The 18,852-nt window shown below is 37.3% G+C and overlaps 2 protein-coding genes across 2 annotated transcripts; both read right to left on the bottom strand.

The window, feature by feature from the left end:
- Positions 1-2,926: 2,926 nt before the first annotated feature.
- Positions 2,927-4,341, bottom strand: LOC103656271 (olfactory receptor 8B3-like). The gene has a single exon (XM_008683631.2). The coding sequence runs from the start codon at positions 3,857-3,859 to the stop codon at positions 2,927-2,929; it is 933 nt and encodes a 310-aa protein (XP_008681853.1). The 5' UTR covers positions 3,860-4,341.
- A 12,994-nt stretch (positions 4,342-17,335) lies between these two features.
- On the bottom strand, positions 17,336-18,309 carry LOC103656255 (olfactory receptor 8B3-like). Its single transcript, XM_008683614.1, has one exon. The coding sequence runs from the start codon at positions 18,266-18,268 to the stop codon at positions 17,336-17,338; it is 933 nt and encodes a 310-aa protein (XP_008681836.1). The 5' UTR covers positions 18,269-18,309.
- Positions 18,310-18,852: the final 543 nt, after the last annotated feature.

The raw sequence follows: 18,852 nt of genomic DNA, 5'->3' as shown, positions 1-18,852 counted from the left end.
CTGGGATCCCTTCAGGGGCATTCTTGTTCCAACCCTGGCTCCCATTTGAAGAAGGTCTGATTATAAATAAGAAAGCTTCAAGTGAAGTTATGAGGTATTAAAAGCAGATCAAAAGAATGGAAATCCTGTGAGTAAAGGTGATGAACAATTACATTTCTGGAAAACAGGCCTCAGAAATGTGGCCTAACAAATCCTACAGTGTCACAATCCATGTATTGGTTAAAGAGAGGTGCAGTAATCTGGAGTTCAAGGTATTTGGGTATGACTGTCCTACCAACGACCCACTTAGAGGAAAACTCTTTTTGCCTCTGATATTTGTTAGATCATAAATTTTCTAAACAGCCTAGAACATTACTCATGATAAAGGAAAGAAGGAACACTAGATCTGCTGATTCGCATAAGGGATCTTTGCCCCCCCCCCCAAAAAGGTCCTGGTTGTTTTTAGGAGATAAACTGTAGGAGGCAATGGAAGAAACAGGCATTTAATTAGGAAGGCTTTGCATTAATGCTAGTAAGAGACAAGAGTTTCTCAAATCAAGGTGGTAGTGTCACAGTTGTGATATATAGGATAGTTATGTCTATATTATATATATGCTTTATGTGTATGTATATCTTATGTATTATGTTTTAATCCAGTACTCCATTTCACTTAGTAAAGTCCAACTTTCACAATTACCAACAATTTCCAACATGATCTTGCCCCTTGTTACATGTCTGTCCTTGTCTCCTTCAACTCTCTCTCTTACTCCTTTTATTCAGTACACTAGCCCTTTCTGTATTCTCAAACATGCCGGAAGTATCACCTCAGCAGTTTTTGCACTGGACACAATCTCCCCTAAAGAGATATTTTTCCAGGGGCAGCACTGGGTGGCTCAGCTGGTTAACTATCCGCATTTGGCTCAGGTTATGATCTCAGGGTCCTGGGATTGAGTCCCAGGACAGGCTCCCTGCTCAGTGGGGAGTCTGCTTCTCCCTCTCCCTCTGCCCTTCCTCCTGCTTGTGCTTGCACATGCTCTCTCTCTCTTTCTCAAATGAATAAAATCTTTCAAAAAAAGATATTTTTCCGAATACTCATTTAAACATCACCTTCTCGATGAATTATTTACCTTTGTATTCTCAATATTTAACACATTTCTTGACAAAGGATTTTTCCTCTCTTTGGATTGCTTCTTCTTAGATGCCAGGTAGCTGGGATGTGGCTACTATGAGTCAGTCTCTTAAAATGCAAGTTTATTTTGATCAACTCTAAAATATTCTATTTGAAGAGTCTGCTTAGGAGCTAGTATTTAAATAAATAACATATTTTTATTTTAAAATGAGAGAAAATTTATGGCCATAAAACTGGTTGGGTTCATGGAGGAGGAACACATCAGCCTCTTTATTTCCTACTAAGGGAGGCTGACTCTTCAATAATTACTTTCTTTTAATTTCTTGTTCAATTTCCCATTCATTTTGATGAAGTATTTGTAACCTATTATACCTCAGGAAAATAATTTTTAAAAAAATTCTAATTGTAGACACAGATCTAGCCTTCAACTTCTCAATTAATATTTTGACAACAGGTTTAAGTGAAAATTAAAATTGTAGGGGCGCCTGGGTGGCACAGCAGTTAAGCGTCTGCCTTCGGCTCAGGGCGTGATCCTGGCGTTGTGGGATCGAGCCCCACATCAGACTCCTCTGCTATGAGCCTGCTTCTTCCTCTCCCACTCCCCCTGCTTGTGTTCCCTCTCTTGCTGGCTGTCTCTATCTCTGTCAAATAAATAAATAAAATCTTTAAAAAAAAATTAAAATTGTAAAGGAAAAGGTTGAAATGAAACAATGATCTAGACATAGAAACTCAGTTTATTAATAAAAATGTTTTCCTAAACAAAAAACAAAAATGTAATACTGAGCATGAGAGAAATTCATGTGCCATCCTGGAACAAAGCAGAACCAACCTTCAAACTAGAAAGGTTTCTCATCATCCTTGTGTATTGAAACAAAAATCATAAAGTAGAAGGAAAGCATATCACAAACAGCAATAGACTTGAAATCAGAAGACTAAGAGGATACTCTACACCTTGTCTTTGCGTAGCTGTGTGACTTTGGGTGAATCATTAACTATTCTGAGCTTCACATTCCCAGCCATATGGTAAATATGTTTTCTTGATCACTTATGTGCTACTTTGACTGTATAAAAACAAAGAAAACCAACCCTTTGCCAAAAGAAGCCTGCTGCAAAATGTTTACAGATGCAAAATAGACTAAAAATTATAGTCTTTAAGGAAATTTCAAATTCTGCCATTTAAAAAAGACATATTCTTGGAGTGCCTGGGTGGTGTAGTCAGTTAAGCATCCAACTCTTGGTGTCAGCTCAGGTTGTGATCTCAGGGTGGTGATCTCGAGGTCACAAGATTGGGCTACCTGCTCAGCACAGAGTCTGCTTGGGATTCTCTCTCCCTCTCTCTCTGCCCTGACCCATCTAAGGTAAATAAACAAATCTTTTTAAAAAAAGATATATTCTTGCCAATCTAAGCAAAGAAACATGAGTATACACACACTATCTGATTTGTGCTTCTAATAGCAAGTGGAAGATAAGAACAACCCCAGTGGTACAGTGTCAACTCTGTTGTTGCTCAATTCCATAATCTGGAGACCATTAATCTCTCTCCAGTGGGAAAAAAAAAGTTCAAAATGAAAAATTTTAAAAACTCAGATAACATATACCTATTGCTAAACAGGAAAAAAAAAGTGAAGAAATTGTACAAATGATGAAAAAAAAAGACCTAGATATAACGACAGGAAGTAAATTATAGAGAGAAGACTCAAATCTCTTATCCATGTTCAGAAAAAAATAGGTGAAGAAGGCTACCCCTAAAAATATTTACATTGAACAATAAAAGCTCCCTGTTGTATAACTAACTGCACGAAGGGACAATGTTTCCGATTAAAACGGTCTCCTACTCAGGAATTTCTTCAGGGCAAGTTTAACATCTTTGTTTCTCAAGCTGTAAATGAAAGGGTTCATCAAGGGAAGTGTGTTGGTGTAAAAGATAGAAGAGATTTTCCCATCATCCAAAGACCCAGCAGAAGATGGTTTAAGATACATAAATGCAACTGATCCAAAGAAAAGAGAAACAGTGATTATGTGGGAACTGCAGGTGCTGAAGGCTTTGGACCTGCCCTCAGTGGAGCTGATGCGCAGGATGCTGGAGAGGATGAAACAATAGGAGACAAAGATGGTGACACTGGGCACAATCACATTGATACTGACCACAATGAAAACCACCAGCTCGTTCACATAGGTGCTTGTGCAGGACAGCTGGAGCAGAGGGGGGATGTGACAAAAATAATGATTGATGGTGTTTGCATCACAGAAGGTCAGTCTCAGCATGCATCCTGTGTGAGCCATAGCACCTGAAAATGCCACCAAGTATGAACCAAGCATAAGGCTGGAACACACTTTAGGGGACATGAGAACATGATACAAAAGTGGGTTACAGATGGCCACATAGCGATCATAGGCCATTGATGTCAGCACATAACATTCAGAAATAACAAAAAAACAGAAAAAGTAAAGCTGGGTCATGCATCCCCTGTAGGAGATCATATTCTTCTTTGATGTGAAGTGAGTCAGCATTTTGGGTGTAAACACAGAAGAATAACAGAGGTCTATGAAGGACAAATTGAAGAGGAAAAAGTACATGGGGGTGTGGAGGTGTGAATTCAGCCCGATTAGAGTTATCAAGCCCAAATTTCCCAACACAGTGACCACATACATGACTAGAAACAGGCTGAACAGGGGGAGCTGTAGATCTGGTAGGTCTGTGAGCCCCACAAGAATGAATTCAGTCACAAAAGAAGCATTTCCAGGAGCCATTCTTCTCTAAGGAGATCTGTGAGCAGAGAAGAAAAAAGTTACACAGAGAAAAACCCAGCTTTTCCCACCATATCTCCTCTCCCGAGTGTGGTGTATGCACAGGGAAGGTAAAAGACTAGCTCAACCTAGACCCATAGACTCCTTTACCATTACATGATACTGAGTGACTCTGACTGCCCCTTAGTCTCTGTAAGCTAAGTAACAAAGAACTTCAAAAGTTAGCCTATAGAGGGAAGGAAAATGCTGCCAAATGTAAACAAAACTGTTGGAAAAAAACAAAAAATAAGGGAGAAGTTTGCACCAGGACAGAATTATCCTTCTCTCCTCAATCATTTTCATTCACTTGAGCGCTCTCTTCACCAGTGAAATTGGAAGCTGAGACCTGGAGCCGGCTTCTAATGCAGATTAGACTTGGTGTGGTGGAGACCGAGTAGATCGTTTCTAATCCAAACTAACAGACAAGTGTACAAGAAGTTATTGCTCCGTGTCACAGAGTAAAAGCCACAAACCTGGAATAGCAAGAGTTCTGTCCATGGAGAGGGGGGGGGGGGGAAGGGGGGGGGGGGGGGGGAGTGACGTATCTTAGATCCTCAGACTTCCATCACAAAATAGAAAGCATGAATAAAAACAAAATTCATAAGCTCACCCACGTTAGGCCAGAAAACACTGGTGCTTCCTTATCGTTGTTATTAACCCCATTGTCATGGAAGGGCAATTTCAGGCTCTAGGATTTGTTTCCTTAACTCGAAGAAAATGCAGCCCACACTTAATTTCTGATATGCCCTGGAAATCTTTTAAAACTATCGATCATAATTTCTGATTATGCCTTTTAGTTCCCTCAAACAGCAGACAAAAACAGTAGATTATCATTTTGGCCACTTGGTAAATCACAGAGGATTTAATGTGAGTGTGATTATATAAGGGACTCGATTGTAAACAAGGCAGAAGCTTGCTCAGTGTCTTCCCCAAGGAAAATCTCTAAGTGTAATCAGAAACTGTGGCAATTCTATAAACACCCTGGACCATAATCTGTCTTCAGTTCCCTAGGGACTCAATAATTTGATCAAGTTTTCCCTTCACTGTAGGGATTATAACTCCCCTCAAGAAAGAGCCAAGACCCATTTCCCATTCTGCAAAATGGTAGAAGAGGAAGCCTTAATTTCTACTTTTCTACATGACACACTGATTTAAAAACAATTTGCATACAGATTCCCTTTGTAAGAAATCTAGAAACTGGCTAAGAAGGCCCTGCACCCAGTGTATGCACGAAACCAGACATATTGAAGCTGTTAGGGAAATTCAAGACACCCTCTTGTCATAATACCTATCTTGCCATAGCACATGTGGTTGGGAAAAAATCCGAAAGCAAGGGAGGATTGAGGGTAGCCTGAGATCAAAGGCTAAATTATGCAGATTATTCCTTTGTTCCTTGTGGTTTGCACTTGCCTTGGTGCCTCCTGGGGCATGACGAGAGGCAAGCTTACACCATATGCACACAGATACACAAAAGCACACATGTGCAAACATGCACACAAACCGAGACGCACATAGCCACCTACCTACCACACACACACACACACACACACACACACACACACCCCCACTGACTTAGCACAGAGCTAGCTAGAAAACGCTTTCCCTCTAATCATGTATCCAATGATCCACCTTATTACAGAGCTGCCTGAGGAACTGACTTCAGTCTTGCTTGTTTTATTTTAGGGTACTGATGGGGCCTGACATACTCCAGAAGCAATGGAGCAAAAAGAACAAGCAAAATGGGATGGAATGACAAGAAAAGTTAGAGGCTCCCACCATCTGGCTAGACTCATTGTGGGGGTCTTCTCTAGTACAAGGCTAGTCCATGAAGATTAGGACAGTTAGACATTTTGTCTAATGTGCAGACACAAGACCAGAGAGTCTAAATAGTTCCCCAAAAGAACAACATAGATCTCCACAAACTGTCCCTAATGAAATGGAAATATATCATTTACATGACATAGAATTCAAAATAGCTGTCATAATAAGGTTCACTGTAGTCACAGAACAGTACATGAAAACAGTAAGAATATCAAACAAGAGACAGAAACCTCTGAAGAACTCCAAGCAGAAATCATGTAGTTGAAAACAGAATAACCGAACTTCCTGGAGGATAAAACAGCACACTAAATCACACAAAAGAAAGGATCTCAGAATTTTAAAAAAAATTCATTTGATATGGTTTCTCTCATCTATGGAACATAAGAACTAGGAAGATCGGTAGGCGAAGAAAGGGATAAAGAAAGGGGGGGGCTAACCAGAAGGGGGAACGGAGCATGAGAGACTATGGACTCTGGGAAACAAACTGAGGGCTTCAGAGGGGAGAGGGTGGGGGAATGGGATAGGCTGGTGATGGGTAGTAAGGAGGGCACGTATTGCATGGTGCACTGGGTGTTATACGCAACTAACGAATCATCGAACTTTACATCAAAAACCAGGGATGTACTGTATGGTGACTAACATAATATAATAAAAAAATATTATTATAAAAAAAATTCATTTGAAATTATTCATCAGAGTAGCAAAAAGTAGAATGAAAAATAGTAAAAAAATAAAAGAAAAAAATTATTGGACAGTATCAGATGGACCAATATATGCATTATAGGCATCCCAAAAGAAAGATGGGAAATGACCTGAAAGATTTCTCAAAGGAAAAATGGCTTAAAAACCCGCAAATCTGTGGAAGGAAATTAACATCCAGATCCAGGAAGCAAAAATGACCCCCACCCTTTGGGGGGGGGGGAGATAACTTCAAAGAAATCCACACCAAGACATACTGTAATCAAATTACTGAGAAGTCAAAGACAAATAGATTTTTCAAGCAGCAAGAAAAATGCAACTTATCCATTGCAATGAAACCTCCATAAGAATATCAGTAGATTTTTCAGCAGAATTCAATGGATTTCAGCAGAAATCTTGCAAGTCAAAAGGGAGTGGGATGAACTATTCAATGTACTGAAAGAAAAAAAAGGTCAACCAAGAATACTATAAATAACAAAAGTATCCTTCCAAAAGAGAAGAGAGAACATTTTTCTCACATAAAAGAAAACTGAAAAAGTTCATCACCACTAAACCTGCCTTATAAGAAATGTTGAAAAGAAAGGATACTAAATAACATCACATTAGCTTAAGGAAGTCTAAAACAAATTAATAAAGGTAAACACACAGAAGAGTACACAATATTATACTATAAAAGTGGTGGGTAAATTTCTTTCAATTTTGATTAAATAGTTAAAACACAAAAGTATTAAAAAGTAGCTATAACTAAAAATGTTAATAGACATGAAATGCACGTATGGATTCAATAAAGCCTTTTTAAGTGACAAAAGCAAGAAATGTCAGAAATATTTCTTTAAATTGAAACTACAGCCCCAATAATGTATGTGAGTATAACACCAAGTAGGAAAATATGTGATGGTGTGTGCTAGGCTTACACAGGTACACTAAGAAGTAAATCTATTATGATAAACACTTATATTAAAAAAGAGGAGAGACTCGAATCAACAACCTACCTTTATACATCATGGAACTCGCAAGAAAAGAACAAATTAAGCAGAAATACATGAAATAGAAAATAACAGTAAAAACACTGAAGATAAGGGCTGTTTTAAAAGATAAAATTGGCAAGCACTTAGAAAGTCTAAATAAGAAAAAAGAGAGAAGGCTAAAATAAGTAAAATCAGAAATGAAAGAGAAGACAATAGAACTGATGCCACTGAAATAAAAAGAATAGGATCATAAGATTATACGAACATTTATACACCAAAAAGTGGATAATCTAGATGAAATGAATTCCTAGAAACATACAACTTACAAAACATGAATCAGGAATATACAGAAATTCTGAACAGAATTGTAACAGGTATCATGATCAAAACAATACTCTAAAACCTCTCAACAAAGAAAATCCAAGCTTCAAGCATAAATTCTACCAAATATTTAAAGAAGAATTAACACCAGTCTTTCTCAAGTGTCCCGTAAATCTAAAGAATGGGGTAGACTTTGAAATCCATTCTATGAGGCCAGCATTGCCCTGATATCAAATGCAGACAAAATTACTACAAGGAAAGAAAATGAGAAGCCAGTATCCCTAATGAATTCTGAACTCTTATTCATCTGAAGAATACATAAGCATGTATTTACACATGCACTTATATTTAGTAGGGGAGAAGGGCAGAAAAGCATCATTCTTTAGTTATATAGAGGGGATTCTGTTCGTAGTAAAAAAGCATTCAGACTCTGAATTTCTCCCAATGTGTAAACTGCTCAAAATAAGACATGGCTCCAAACACAAAACAATGACTTGTTCCTACCACAATTATGGATTTTTATTTTAATTTTCTATTTAAATTCAATTTAGTTAGCATATACTGTATTATTAGTTTCAGGGGTAGAATTTAGTGATTCGTCCGTTGCATATAATACCCAATGCTCATTGCCTCAAGTGCCTTCCTTAATGCCAGCTCTAAAGGGAGAAAGATGGAAAAGACCACTTGGGCTGTGTTAGTCTCTTTGGGCTGCTATAACAAATCCATGGATTGGTGGTGTATAAACAAGAGAAATTTATTTCTCACAGCTCTGAAGTCTAAGAAATCCAAGATCAAGGCAACAGGAGATTTCATCTCTGGTGAGGTCTCTTCCTGGGTCATAGACTGCTTGTCTTCTTGCTCTGTCTTCACATGACCAAAGCAGAAAGGGAACTCTCTGATAGCTCTTTTATAAGTACACTGACTCTATTCATGAAGGCTACACCCTCATGACCTAGTCAACTCCCAGAGTTCTCACCTCCTAATACCATCACACTAAGGATCAAGTTTTAACATAGCAATTTGAGGAAGCACAAACATTCAGTCTATAGCCAACTTGACTTTAAAGGTCTTTCTTCATTCTCTCTATCTATGATCTAAGATCTATACCTAACATCTGTGTTTAGCATCTTTCCAACATACCACATATGATTTTGAAATTTCTATACTCACAAAATTAGGTTAAAGAGAGAGAGAGAGAGGGAGAGAGAGAGAGAGAGAAATTCAATATGCAACATTTTGGAAAAGGATCCAAGGTAAAGAGTAGGTTATTAATTATATGAAAGGAGGTTTGCAATCCTGCTAGAAAACTCCACTACTGTGTGTGGTCTTTAAAAAGAGACGCTAGGCTCTCTTCATGGGCATCCTTATAAAAACAAAAGCTCCCCATCTTGAAGAAAGTAGAACTATAAACTGCAAATGGAAGTTAAGATTAAGAGCTGGCTAGTTTGACTTTATTTTTCTCTTGGAACCTGAGGAAAAATGAAGAAGCAGAAAGAGGACCTGCTGATCCTTGACTTGTGTGATCAGTACATTACTTCCATCCCCTGCTCAAAAATAAGTGGCCATGATTAAGAGGTACTCTTTCCTGTACTCAAATCTTGTCATAATATGAAATTTCTGAGCAGATCAAAAGTATAAAAATCCTGGGTGTAAAGCAAATGAAGAATTGCATTTCTGGACAACGGAAATTAGAAATGTGTCCTAGCAAATCCCACAATGGTACAGTACATGTATTATTCAAGGAGAAGTGCACTAATCTGGGGTTTAATCTATTTTGGGTATCAACTGTCCTATCATTGGCAGTCCTAGGAAAAATGTGTTGCCTCTGAGATTTTCTCGTTATTAAATTTTCCATGCAATTTAGAATATAACTCATAGTAAAAGAGAGAAGGAACACTTGGGTCTTCAGCGGAAAGCCTTCTTACAATTACAACTGTCCTAAAAATAAGAATTTTCTTCTGTATCAAACCTGTAACAGTGAAATATTAATCTCTTTTACCTCTCTCTATGAATTAAGGTATACAGTGGTCCAAGGAGGTCCCTATCAATTGATAATTAATGTTTCAGTGGTAATCTAAGTAAACAGCTCCCTCTGATGGGGACTTTTGTCTTAGACAACATTTGAATCAATTTTTTTTAAAGATTTTATTTATTTATTTATTTGACAGAGATAGAGACAGCCAGCGAGAGAGGGAACACAAGCGGGGGGAGTGGGAGAGGAAGAAGCAGGCTCATAGCGGAAGAGCCTGATGTGGGGCTCGATCCCACAACGCCAGGATCACGCCCTGAGCCGAAGGCAGCCGCTTAACTGCTGTGCCACCCAGGCGCCCCTTGAATCAATTAAAGAAAAAAAAAATTGCTGTAAGGAATATCCCAAGAAGGCCTTAGGAATATTTATTTTCTTTTTTCTTTCCAAGTTTTTATTTAATTTCCAGTACGTTAAAATACAGTGTAATATTAGTTTCAAGTGTAGAATTTAATGATTTATCGCTTACACACAATACCAGGTGCTCATTACAGGAAGTGCCCTCCTTAATTCCCATCACCTATTTAACCCATCTCCCCACCCACCTCCCCTCTAGTAACCATCAGTTTGTTTTCTACTTAAGAGTCTGTTTCTTAAAAAAAAAAAAAAGTGTTCCTTGGTTTCCTCTCTTTCTTCCCCCTATGTTCATTTGTTCTGTGTCTTAAATTCAACATGTGATTGAATATTTTTAAAACTCAAATTAAGATCCTTTATATATATACATATACATATATATATATACACACACACATATATATACATACATACACACACACATTAGTTTCACTTTTACAAATGCAAAAAATGCTATACATTTTCAAATGCTGGAAGAAAAATTTGGTAATTTTTTTGCATTCTCCTTTCACTTACCCTTATGTCAATGTGAGAAGCATTTGAATTCTTTTTCTTCCAGATTTATTTTGATATAATTGACATATAACACTCTGTAGCTTTAAGTGTACAATATTTATTTGATAAACATATATGGCCATACGATTACCACAGCAGTATTAGCTAACACCTCCATCAAGTTACATAATTACCATTTCTTTTTTGTGGTGAGAACTTTTAAGACTACTCTCTTAGAGAATTTCAAGTCTGTGGTATACATACACAATGAAATGTTATTCAGCCACGAGAAAGAACAAAATTCTGCCATTTACAACACCATAGATGGTCCTAGAGGATTTGCTAAGGGAAACAAAGCAGGAAGAGAAAGACAAATACTGTATGATATCACTTGTACGTGGAATCTAAAAAAGCCAGACTCCAAGAAACAGAGAGTATAAAGATGGTTACCAGGGGCTGAGGACAGGGGGAATTGGGATGATGCTTGTCTGATAGTATAAACTTCCCATTAGAAGATGAATAAGTTCTGGACATCTAACGAACACAGCACTGCGATTATAGGTAGCATTTGAATTCTTTAGAGGAGTGATAAAGGCTTAAAGAAGCAATTGTTGAAAGGCTAGTTAGTTCAAGGAAAGAAAGAATTTTAAGGCTGTTCCTTATTTCTCTCCACCTACAATCTTATGGCTGTACATAATCAAAATTCACCAATATAGTAGCTTGAAAACATTTTAATACCACCACCACCCCTTTGTTTTTAACTGCTAGCCAAGTGGAATAAAAAGGCTTAAATGCAACTGTGGTAAAGAACTCATACAAGCGACATGTGAAAGAAAAAGAAGAGATAAATTGACTGCACTTATATTCATGACAGGTACATCTATATGACACATATATTTCAATGAAGAGAATGCAAAAATAACCCTCACATTGATGGGCACTTGATTTTCAACATAGATGCCAAAATGTTCTAGAGAGCCAATAATCTCTTCCACAAATGCTAGAACAAGTGGATGTTCACATTTAAAGAACTGAAACTGGACCCCTATCTCACACAAGAAACAGAATTTACTCCAAATAAACCATAGTTATAATTGTTAGAAGTAGTATCATAAAACTTATAGAAGAAAATAACTCAGCAAGACATTGTGACCTTAGGTTTGGCGATGACTTCTTAAATATGACACCTACAGCACAAATGGCAAAAGAAAAAATAGATAAATTGGAGTTCAACAAAATTTACACCACAAAATGTAGTGTATCCATCTAATGGAGTAGTACTTGGAAAAAAAGAAACCAAGTGCCTTTACAATTTATAACACGGAGGAACTTTGAAAAGATTAAGCCAAGTAAGAAAAGCCAGTCACAAAAGACTGCCTGTTATATTATTCCATTTGCATAAAATATCCAGGGCACTCAAACCTATACAGACCAACAAGATTAGTGGTTGATTAGGTTGAGACTTCTTTTGGGATTGATGAAAAGATCCCAAAATATACTGTGGCAATGGTTGCACAACTCCTTGACGAAAGTGTAAACCATTTAATTTAAATATGTGAATCAGATCAATAAAGCTATTATCAGAAAAATAACACTAAATTCTAAAAAACAAAACAGATAAAAAATAATCAGAAAACATTTTAAAGTGAATAAAAATGAAAACAAAACTTATTAAAACATATGTAATATAGTTAAATACAGTGTTTACATGCAATTTAGGTACCTAAGTAACTGTGCTGGACAAGAAGAGATATTTCAAGCCAAAGGTTTATACCTCTGTCTCATGAAACCCCCCAAAAATTAAAATAGAAATAAACCCCAGGGGGGGAATGAACCATGAGAGACTGTGGACTCTGGGAAACAAACTGAGGGTTTCAGAGGGGTGGGGGTTGGGGGATTGGGATAGGCTGGTGATAGGTAGTAAGGAGGGCACATATTGCATGGTGCACTGGGTGTTACACGCAAACAATGAACCATGGAACACTACATCAAAAACTAAGGATGTACTGTATGGTGACTAACATAACATAATAAAAAATTATTATTAAATAAAAAAAGAAAGAAAGAAACCCCAGGGCCATGTGGATAGCTCAGATGGTTTAACAACAAACTCTTGGTTTTGGCTCAGGTCATGATCTCCTGGTTGGTGATACTGAGCCCCACGATGTGCTCCACATTCACCGCCTGAAGGTTCTCTCCCTCTGCCCCTTCCCACAAGCTCGCTCTCTCGCTCTCTACCTCAAATTAATAAATAAATTAATAATAAATAAATTAAAGATTTTATTTATTTAGTTGACAGAGATAGAGACAGCCAGCGAGAGAGGGAACACAAGCAGGGAGAGTGGGAGAGGAAGAAGCAGACTCCCAGCAGAGGAGCCTGATGTGGGCTCGATCCCGTAACGCCAGGATCACGTCCTGAGCCGAAGGCAGACGCTTAAACGCTGTGCCACCCAGGCGCCCCAATAAATAAATCTTAAAAAAAAAAACCCAAATATGCAGAAAGATTAAATGATAAATGGAAGGGTAAAAATGTAAAGGTAAAAAGGACAATCTATAAAATCAATCTAAATCTATAAAAACAATCTAAAATCTCTGTTTCTGAGACCAATTACGATGATAATCTTCTAGTTAGACTGAATAAGCAAAAAAGAGAAAGGCACACATTACTGTTACCACAAAAATGTAAGAGTTTGTTACCACAGATTCTATGGACTTAAAAGGAAAATAAGGGAATATTATGAACAAATTTATACTAATAAATTTGACAACCAATTAAACGGATAAGTTTGTTGAAACACAAGCTTCCAAAGCTTACTTAAGAAATAGGTAACTACAATGGCTTTATATCTATTAAAGAACTTGAAATTTCAGTTAAAAGCTTTCCCATGAAAAAAGCACTAGGTCTATCTATCTAATTTCATTGTTAAATCCTTCCCAACATTTCTGAAGAAATAATATAATTCTACACAATCTCCCATAAAAATTAAAAAGGAGAAACATGACAATTCATTCTATACAACATGCAGTACCCTGATCCCAAAACCAAAATCATGACAAGAAAACAAAACCGTAGACCAATACCGTTCATAATCATAGATGTAATTTTTTAGCACATTGAATCCAAATATATAAAAGTAAAAATATATCATGAAAACTAATGTTTAACCATGGCAATACAAGCCTGGCTTAATATCTGAATATCAATCAGAGTAACTCACCATACTAAAAGAGTATTCAAGAAAACTATATGATCATCTTAATAAATACAGAAAAATATTTGATATATTACAATGTGAGTTTACTATTTTGTATAAAATACAAAAGTAAAAGGGAACTTTCTGAACCTGAAAACAGGCATCTACAAAAAAATCTACAAATAACTTCACACATAATGATACATAAATAAACATAATTTATAAATGTGAAACATAAAACCTTAAGACTTTTACAAGAGAAAAAAGAAAAAGAAAATGGTTTGTGATCTAGGGTCAGGGAAATATTCCTAAGGCATGATTAAAAAAAGAGAAACATGCATAAGACAAAACATAGTTAAACTGGACATTATCAAAACTAAAAATGTTTCCTCCAGGCAAGATATTATTAAAATAATAAAATAAAAGATAATATTAAAAGATTTCTTCATGTCATCTTCAACTTCTTTCATAAGTGTTTTAAAGTTTTCAGCATTTACCTCTTTGGTTAGGTTTATTTCTAGATATCTTACGGTTTTCGGTGCAGTTGTAAATGGGCTCAATACCTTGATTTCTCTTTGTGCTGCTTAATTATTAGTGTATAGAAATGCAACAGATTTCTGTACATTGACTTTGAGCTTGTGACTTTACTGAATTCGTATAACAGGTCTAGCAATTTTTTGGTGGAGTCTTTTGGGTTTTTTACCTAGAGTATCATTGCATCTGCAAATAGTGGAAGTTTGACTTCTTCCTTGCTGATATGGGTGCCTTTTATTTCTTATTGTTGTCTGATTGCTGAAAGGCTAGGACTTCCACTACAATATTAAATAACAGTGGTAAGAGTGGACATCCCTGTCTTGTTCCTGACCAAAGAGGAATAGCTCCCAGTTTTTCTTAACTGAGGATGATAATAGCTGCTGGTTCTTCATATTAAAAAATGGAAAAACTTTCCAGGCTCATGGATTGAAAGAACAAATATTGTTAAAATGTCTATACTACACAAAGCAATTTATATATTTAATGCAATCCCTATCAAAATTCCAAGAGCATTTTTCACAGAGCTAGAACAAACAATCCTAAGATTTGTACGGACCCATAAAAGACCCTGAATATAGAAAGCAACCTTGAAAAAGAAAACCAAAGCTGGAGGCGACACAATTCCATACTTCAAATTATATTATCAAGCTGTAGTGATCAAGACAGTATGGCTGTGGCACAAAAACAGACACATAGATCAATGGAACAGAAGAGAAAATCCAGAAATGGACCCTCAACTATATGGTCAACTAATCTTTAACAAAGCAGGAAAGAATATCAAAAGGAAAAAAGACAGTCTCTTCACAAAATGGCATTGGGAAAACTGAACAGCAACATGCAAAACAATGAAACAGGACCACCTCCTTACACCACACACAAAAATAAATTCAAAATGGATGAAAGATCTAAATCTGATATAGGAAACCATCAGAATCCTAGGGAAGAACATCATCCATAGCAACTTCTTGCTAGATATGTCTCCCGAGGCAAGAGGTACAGAAGCAAAAATAAACTATTGCAACTTCATCAAGATAAAAAACTTCTTCAAAGGAAAGTAAAAAATCAACAAAACTAAAAGGCATCTTCTGGATGGGAGAAGATATCTGCAAATGACATATCTAATAAAGGATTGTTATTAAAAATATATAAAGAGCTAATCAAATTCAACACTCAAAAAAACCAAATAACCCAGTTAAAAATGGGCAGAAGACAGTAATAGACATTTCTCCAAAAACACACAAATGTCCAACAGACAAAAGAAAAGATGCTCAATATCGTGATCATCAGAGAAATCAAAATGAAAACTGCAATGAGATATCACCTTACACCTATCAGCATGGCTAAAATCAACAACTTTGGAAATAACAGGTATTGGCAAGGTCGAGGAGAAAAGGGAAACACTCTTACACTATTGGTGGGAAAGCAAACTGGTGCAGCTACTCCGGAAAATAGTATGGAAGTTCCTCAGAAGATTAAAAATAGAGCCAACCTGTGATCCACCATCCTAGGTGGATCCACCAAGTTCACCATACCCAAAGGATGCAAAAATACTGATTCAAAGGGATCCATGCACTCTGATATTTACAGCAGCATTACCAACAATACCCAATGGAACGAGCTGAAATGTCCATCGACTGATGAATGGATAAAGAAGTGGTATAGGGCACCTGGGTGGCTCAGTCAGTTAAGTGTCTGCCTGCAGTTCAGGTCATGATCCCAGAGGCCTGGGATCGAATCCCACATTGAGCTCCCTGCTCAGCAAGGAGTCTGCTTCACCCTCTCCCTCTTACCCTCTGTCAGCTTGTGTTTTCTCTCTCTCTCTCTCTCAAATATATATATTTATATATATATATATATATACTTTAAAAAAAAGAAGTGGTGTATATCTGGAATGGAATACTACTCAGGCATGAAAAAGAATGAAATCTTGCCATTTGCAATGACCTGGATGGAGCTACAGACTATTAGGCTAAGTTAAATTAGTCAGTCAGAGAAACATAAATACCATATAATTTCATGCCTGTGTGGAATTTAAGAAACAAAACAAATGAATAGGGGGAGCAAAGAGGCAAACCATAAAACAGACTCAACTACAGAGAACAAACTGAAGATTGCTGGAGGGGAGGTGGGGGGTGGGTTAAATGGGTGATGGCTATTAAGGAGGGAATTGGCTGTGATGAGTAACAGGTGTTGTATGTAACTGGTAATCACAATATCGTATGCCTAAAACTAATATTACACTGTATATTGACTAAGTGGAATTTAAATAAAAACCTGAAAGGGAAAAAAAAGAAGAAAGTAGAGCAAAACAGACTACAAAGAGTATTAGACCTGAAATGGGAAGGCTAAGAATTTAGGGTAAATCTTACTTTATGGAGTGACTTTAGATAAATCTAACTACACCGAGCTTCACTTTCCCATCCATACAATAAATATATTTTGATGATCAGTTATGTGTTGGTTTGGCTGTATAAAGGTCAAAAATAAAAATCTACTGAAAGACACTTGATACATAATGTCTACATAGGCAAAATGGATGAACCTTGATCGTCTTTATGGAATCCTCCATCTCTGGCATTTCAAGGAGACATATACTTGCCAATCAGAGGATGGAAATATGGGAGTACAAGCAGAGTACCTGACACATGCTTCTAATATCAAGTGGCAATAAGAACACCCCCAATAATGCAATGTCATGCTACTGGTTCTTAATTCAATGTTTTGAAGACTACTCATCATGTTCCAAGGGGAAAAAAAAGTTCAAAATAACAATAGGAAAAAAAAGACAACATGTCTCTTACTTAATGTTATTACCAAACAGAACAAAGATGTGGAGAAGTAATTGTGGTATTGGTGAGGAAAAAAAAAGAAGACCACCTTATAAAGACTAAAAATATAGTATAGGACCCAAACTTCCTTTACCATGTTAAGAAAATTAGGCTAAGAAGGTTGCAACTAAATGTATTTTATTTAAACACACAGAATCTCCATCTGTGTAACTAACTACAGAGACAAACACTGTTTCTGATCAAAACACTCGCCTACTCAGAGTTCTTCCCACAGCAAGTTTAATGTCTCTGTTTCTCAAGCTGTAAATGAAAGCGTTCATCATGGGAACCACATTGGTATAAAAGACAGAGGAGATTTTCCCATCATCCATAGACCCAGCAGAAGATGGTTTAAGATACATAAATGCAACTGATCCAAAGAAGAGAGAAACAGCAACTATGTGGGAGCTGCAGGTGCTGAAGACTTTGGACCTGCCCTCAGTGGAGCTGATGCGCAGGATGCTGGAGACGATGAAACCATAGGAGACAAAGATGGTGACACTGGGCACAATCACATTGATGCCCACCACAATGAAAACCACCAGTTCATTGACATAAGTGCTGGTGCAGGAGAGCTGGAGCAGAGGGAATACATCACACAAATAATGGTTGATGGTGTTTGCATCACAGAAGGTCAGTCTCAGCATGCATCCAGTGTGAGCCATGGCATCCAAAAATGCCTTCAAGTATGAACCAAGCATAAGGCTGGAACACACTTTGGGGGACATGACAACATGATACAAAAGTGGGTTACAGATGGCCACATAGCGATCATAGGCCATTGATGTCAGCACATAAGCTTCAGAAATAGCAAAAAAACAGAAAAAGTAAAGCTGGGTCATGCATCCCCTGTAGGAGATAATATTCTTCTTTGATGTGAAGTTAATCAGCATTTTGGGTGTAAACACAGAAGAATAACAGAGGTCTATGAAGGACAAATTGAAGAGGAAAAAGTACATGGGGGTGTGGAGGTGTGAGTTTAGCCTGATCAGAGTTATCAAGCACAAATTTCCCAACACGGTGACCATATACATGAATAGAAACAGGCAGAACAAGGGAAGCTGGAGTTCTGGTAGGTCTGTGAGCCCCGCTAGAATGAATTCAGTCACAGAAGAAGCATTTTCAGAAGCCATTCTCCTCTAAGGGGATCTGTGAACACAGGGGAAAAAGTTAGAGAGAACATTCAATTTTTCCCACCATATCTCCTCTCACAAGAGTTGGGTTTGTACTGGCAATATTTGAGACTAGCCCAACCAGGACCCACAGAACCTACTTTACCACTATCAGGAATCTAGTCACGTAGCCAATCCCTCATTAGAGTCTTTATAAGCTGTAAAGCAAAGAGTATCAAAACCTGGCCTACAGAATGAAGGTCAGGGGTTCCATATGCCAACAGGACTGCTGTGAAAACGAAAGGTTAAGGGAGAATATTGGACCAGGAGAGAATTGCCTTCTCTCATTTTATTTCTTTGACCACATGACCCCTCCCCTAACCAGTAATTGGAGGCAGCAACCCCAAAAACCTGATGCTGGCTTCTAATGGGGATTAGACTTAGTGTGGTACAAATGAAGAACATTTTTTCTAATCCAAAACTAAAGAATCAGAGTCTAGGAGAGTTTAAGCTCCTGGTCCATGTCACAGAGTAAAAACAATGAATGTAGAAGAGTGAGAGTTCCATCCATGGACTGACCCATAAATTGCATCCTTGAAACCTAA

This window comes from Ursus maritimus, unplaced genomic scaffold (genome assembly GCF_017311325.1).
Source record: "Ursus maritimus isolate PB19 unplaced genomic scaffold, ASM1731132v1 scaffold_16, whole genome shotgun sequence".
Classification (NCBI taxonomy): domain Eukaryota; kingdom Metazoa; phylum Chordata; class Mammalia; order Carnivora; family Ursidae; genus Ursus; species Ursus maritimus.
This window is presented reverse-complemented; position numbering and strand designations above follow the sequence as displayed.

Coding starts and splice junctions, on each gene's coding strand:
- LOC103656271 (XM_008683631.2), bottom strand. CDS start 3,859: ATGGCTCCTGGAAATGCTTCTTTTGTGACTGAATTCATTCTTGTGGGG.
- LOC103656255 (XM_008683614.1), bottom strand. CDS start 18,268: ATGGCTTCTGAAAATGCTTCTTCTGTGACTGAATTCATTCTAGCGGGG.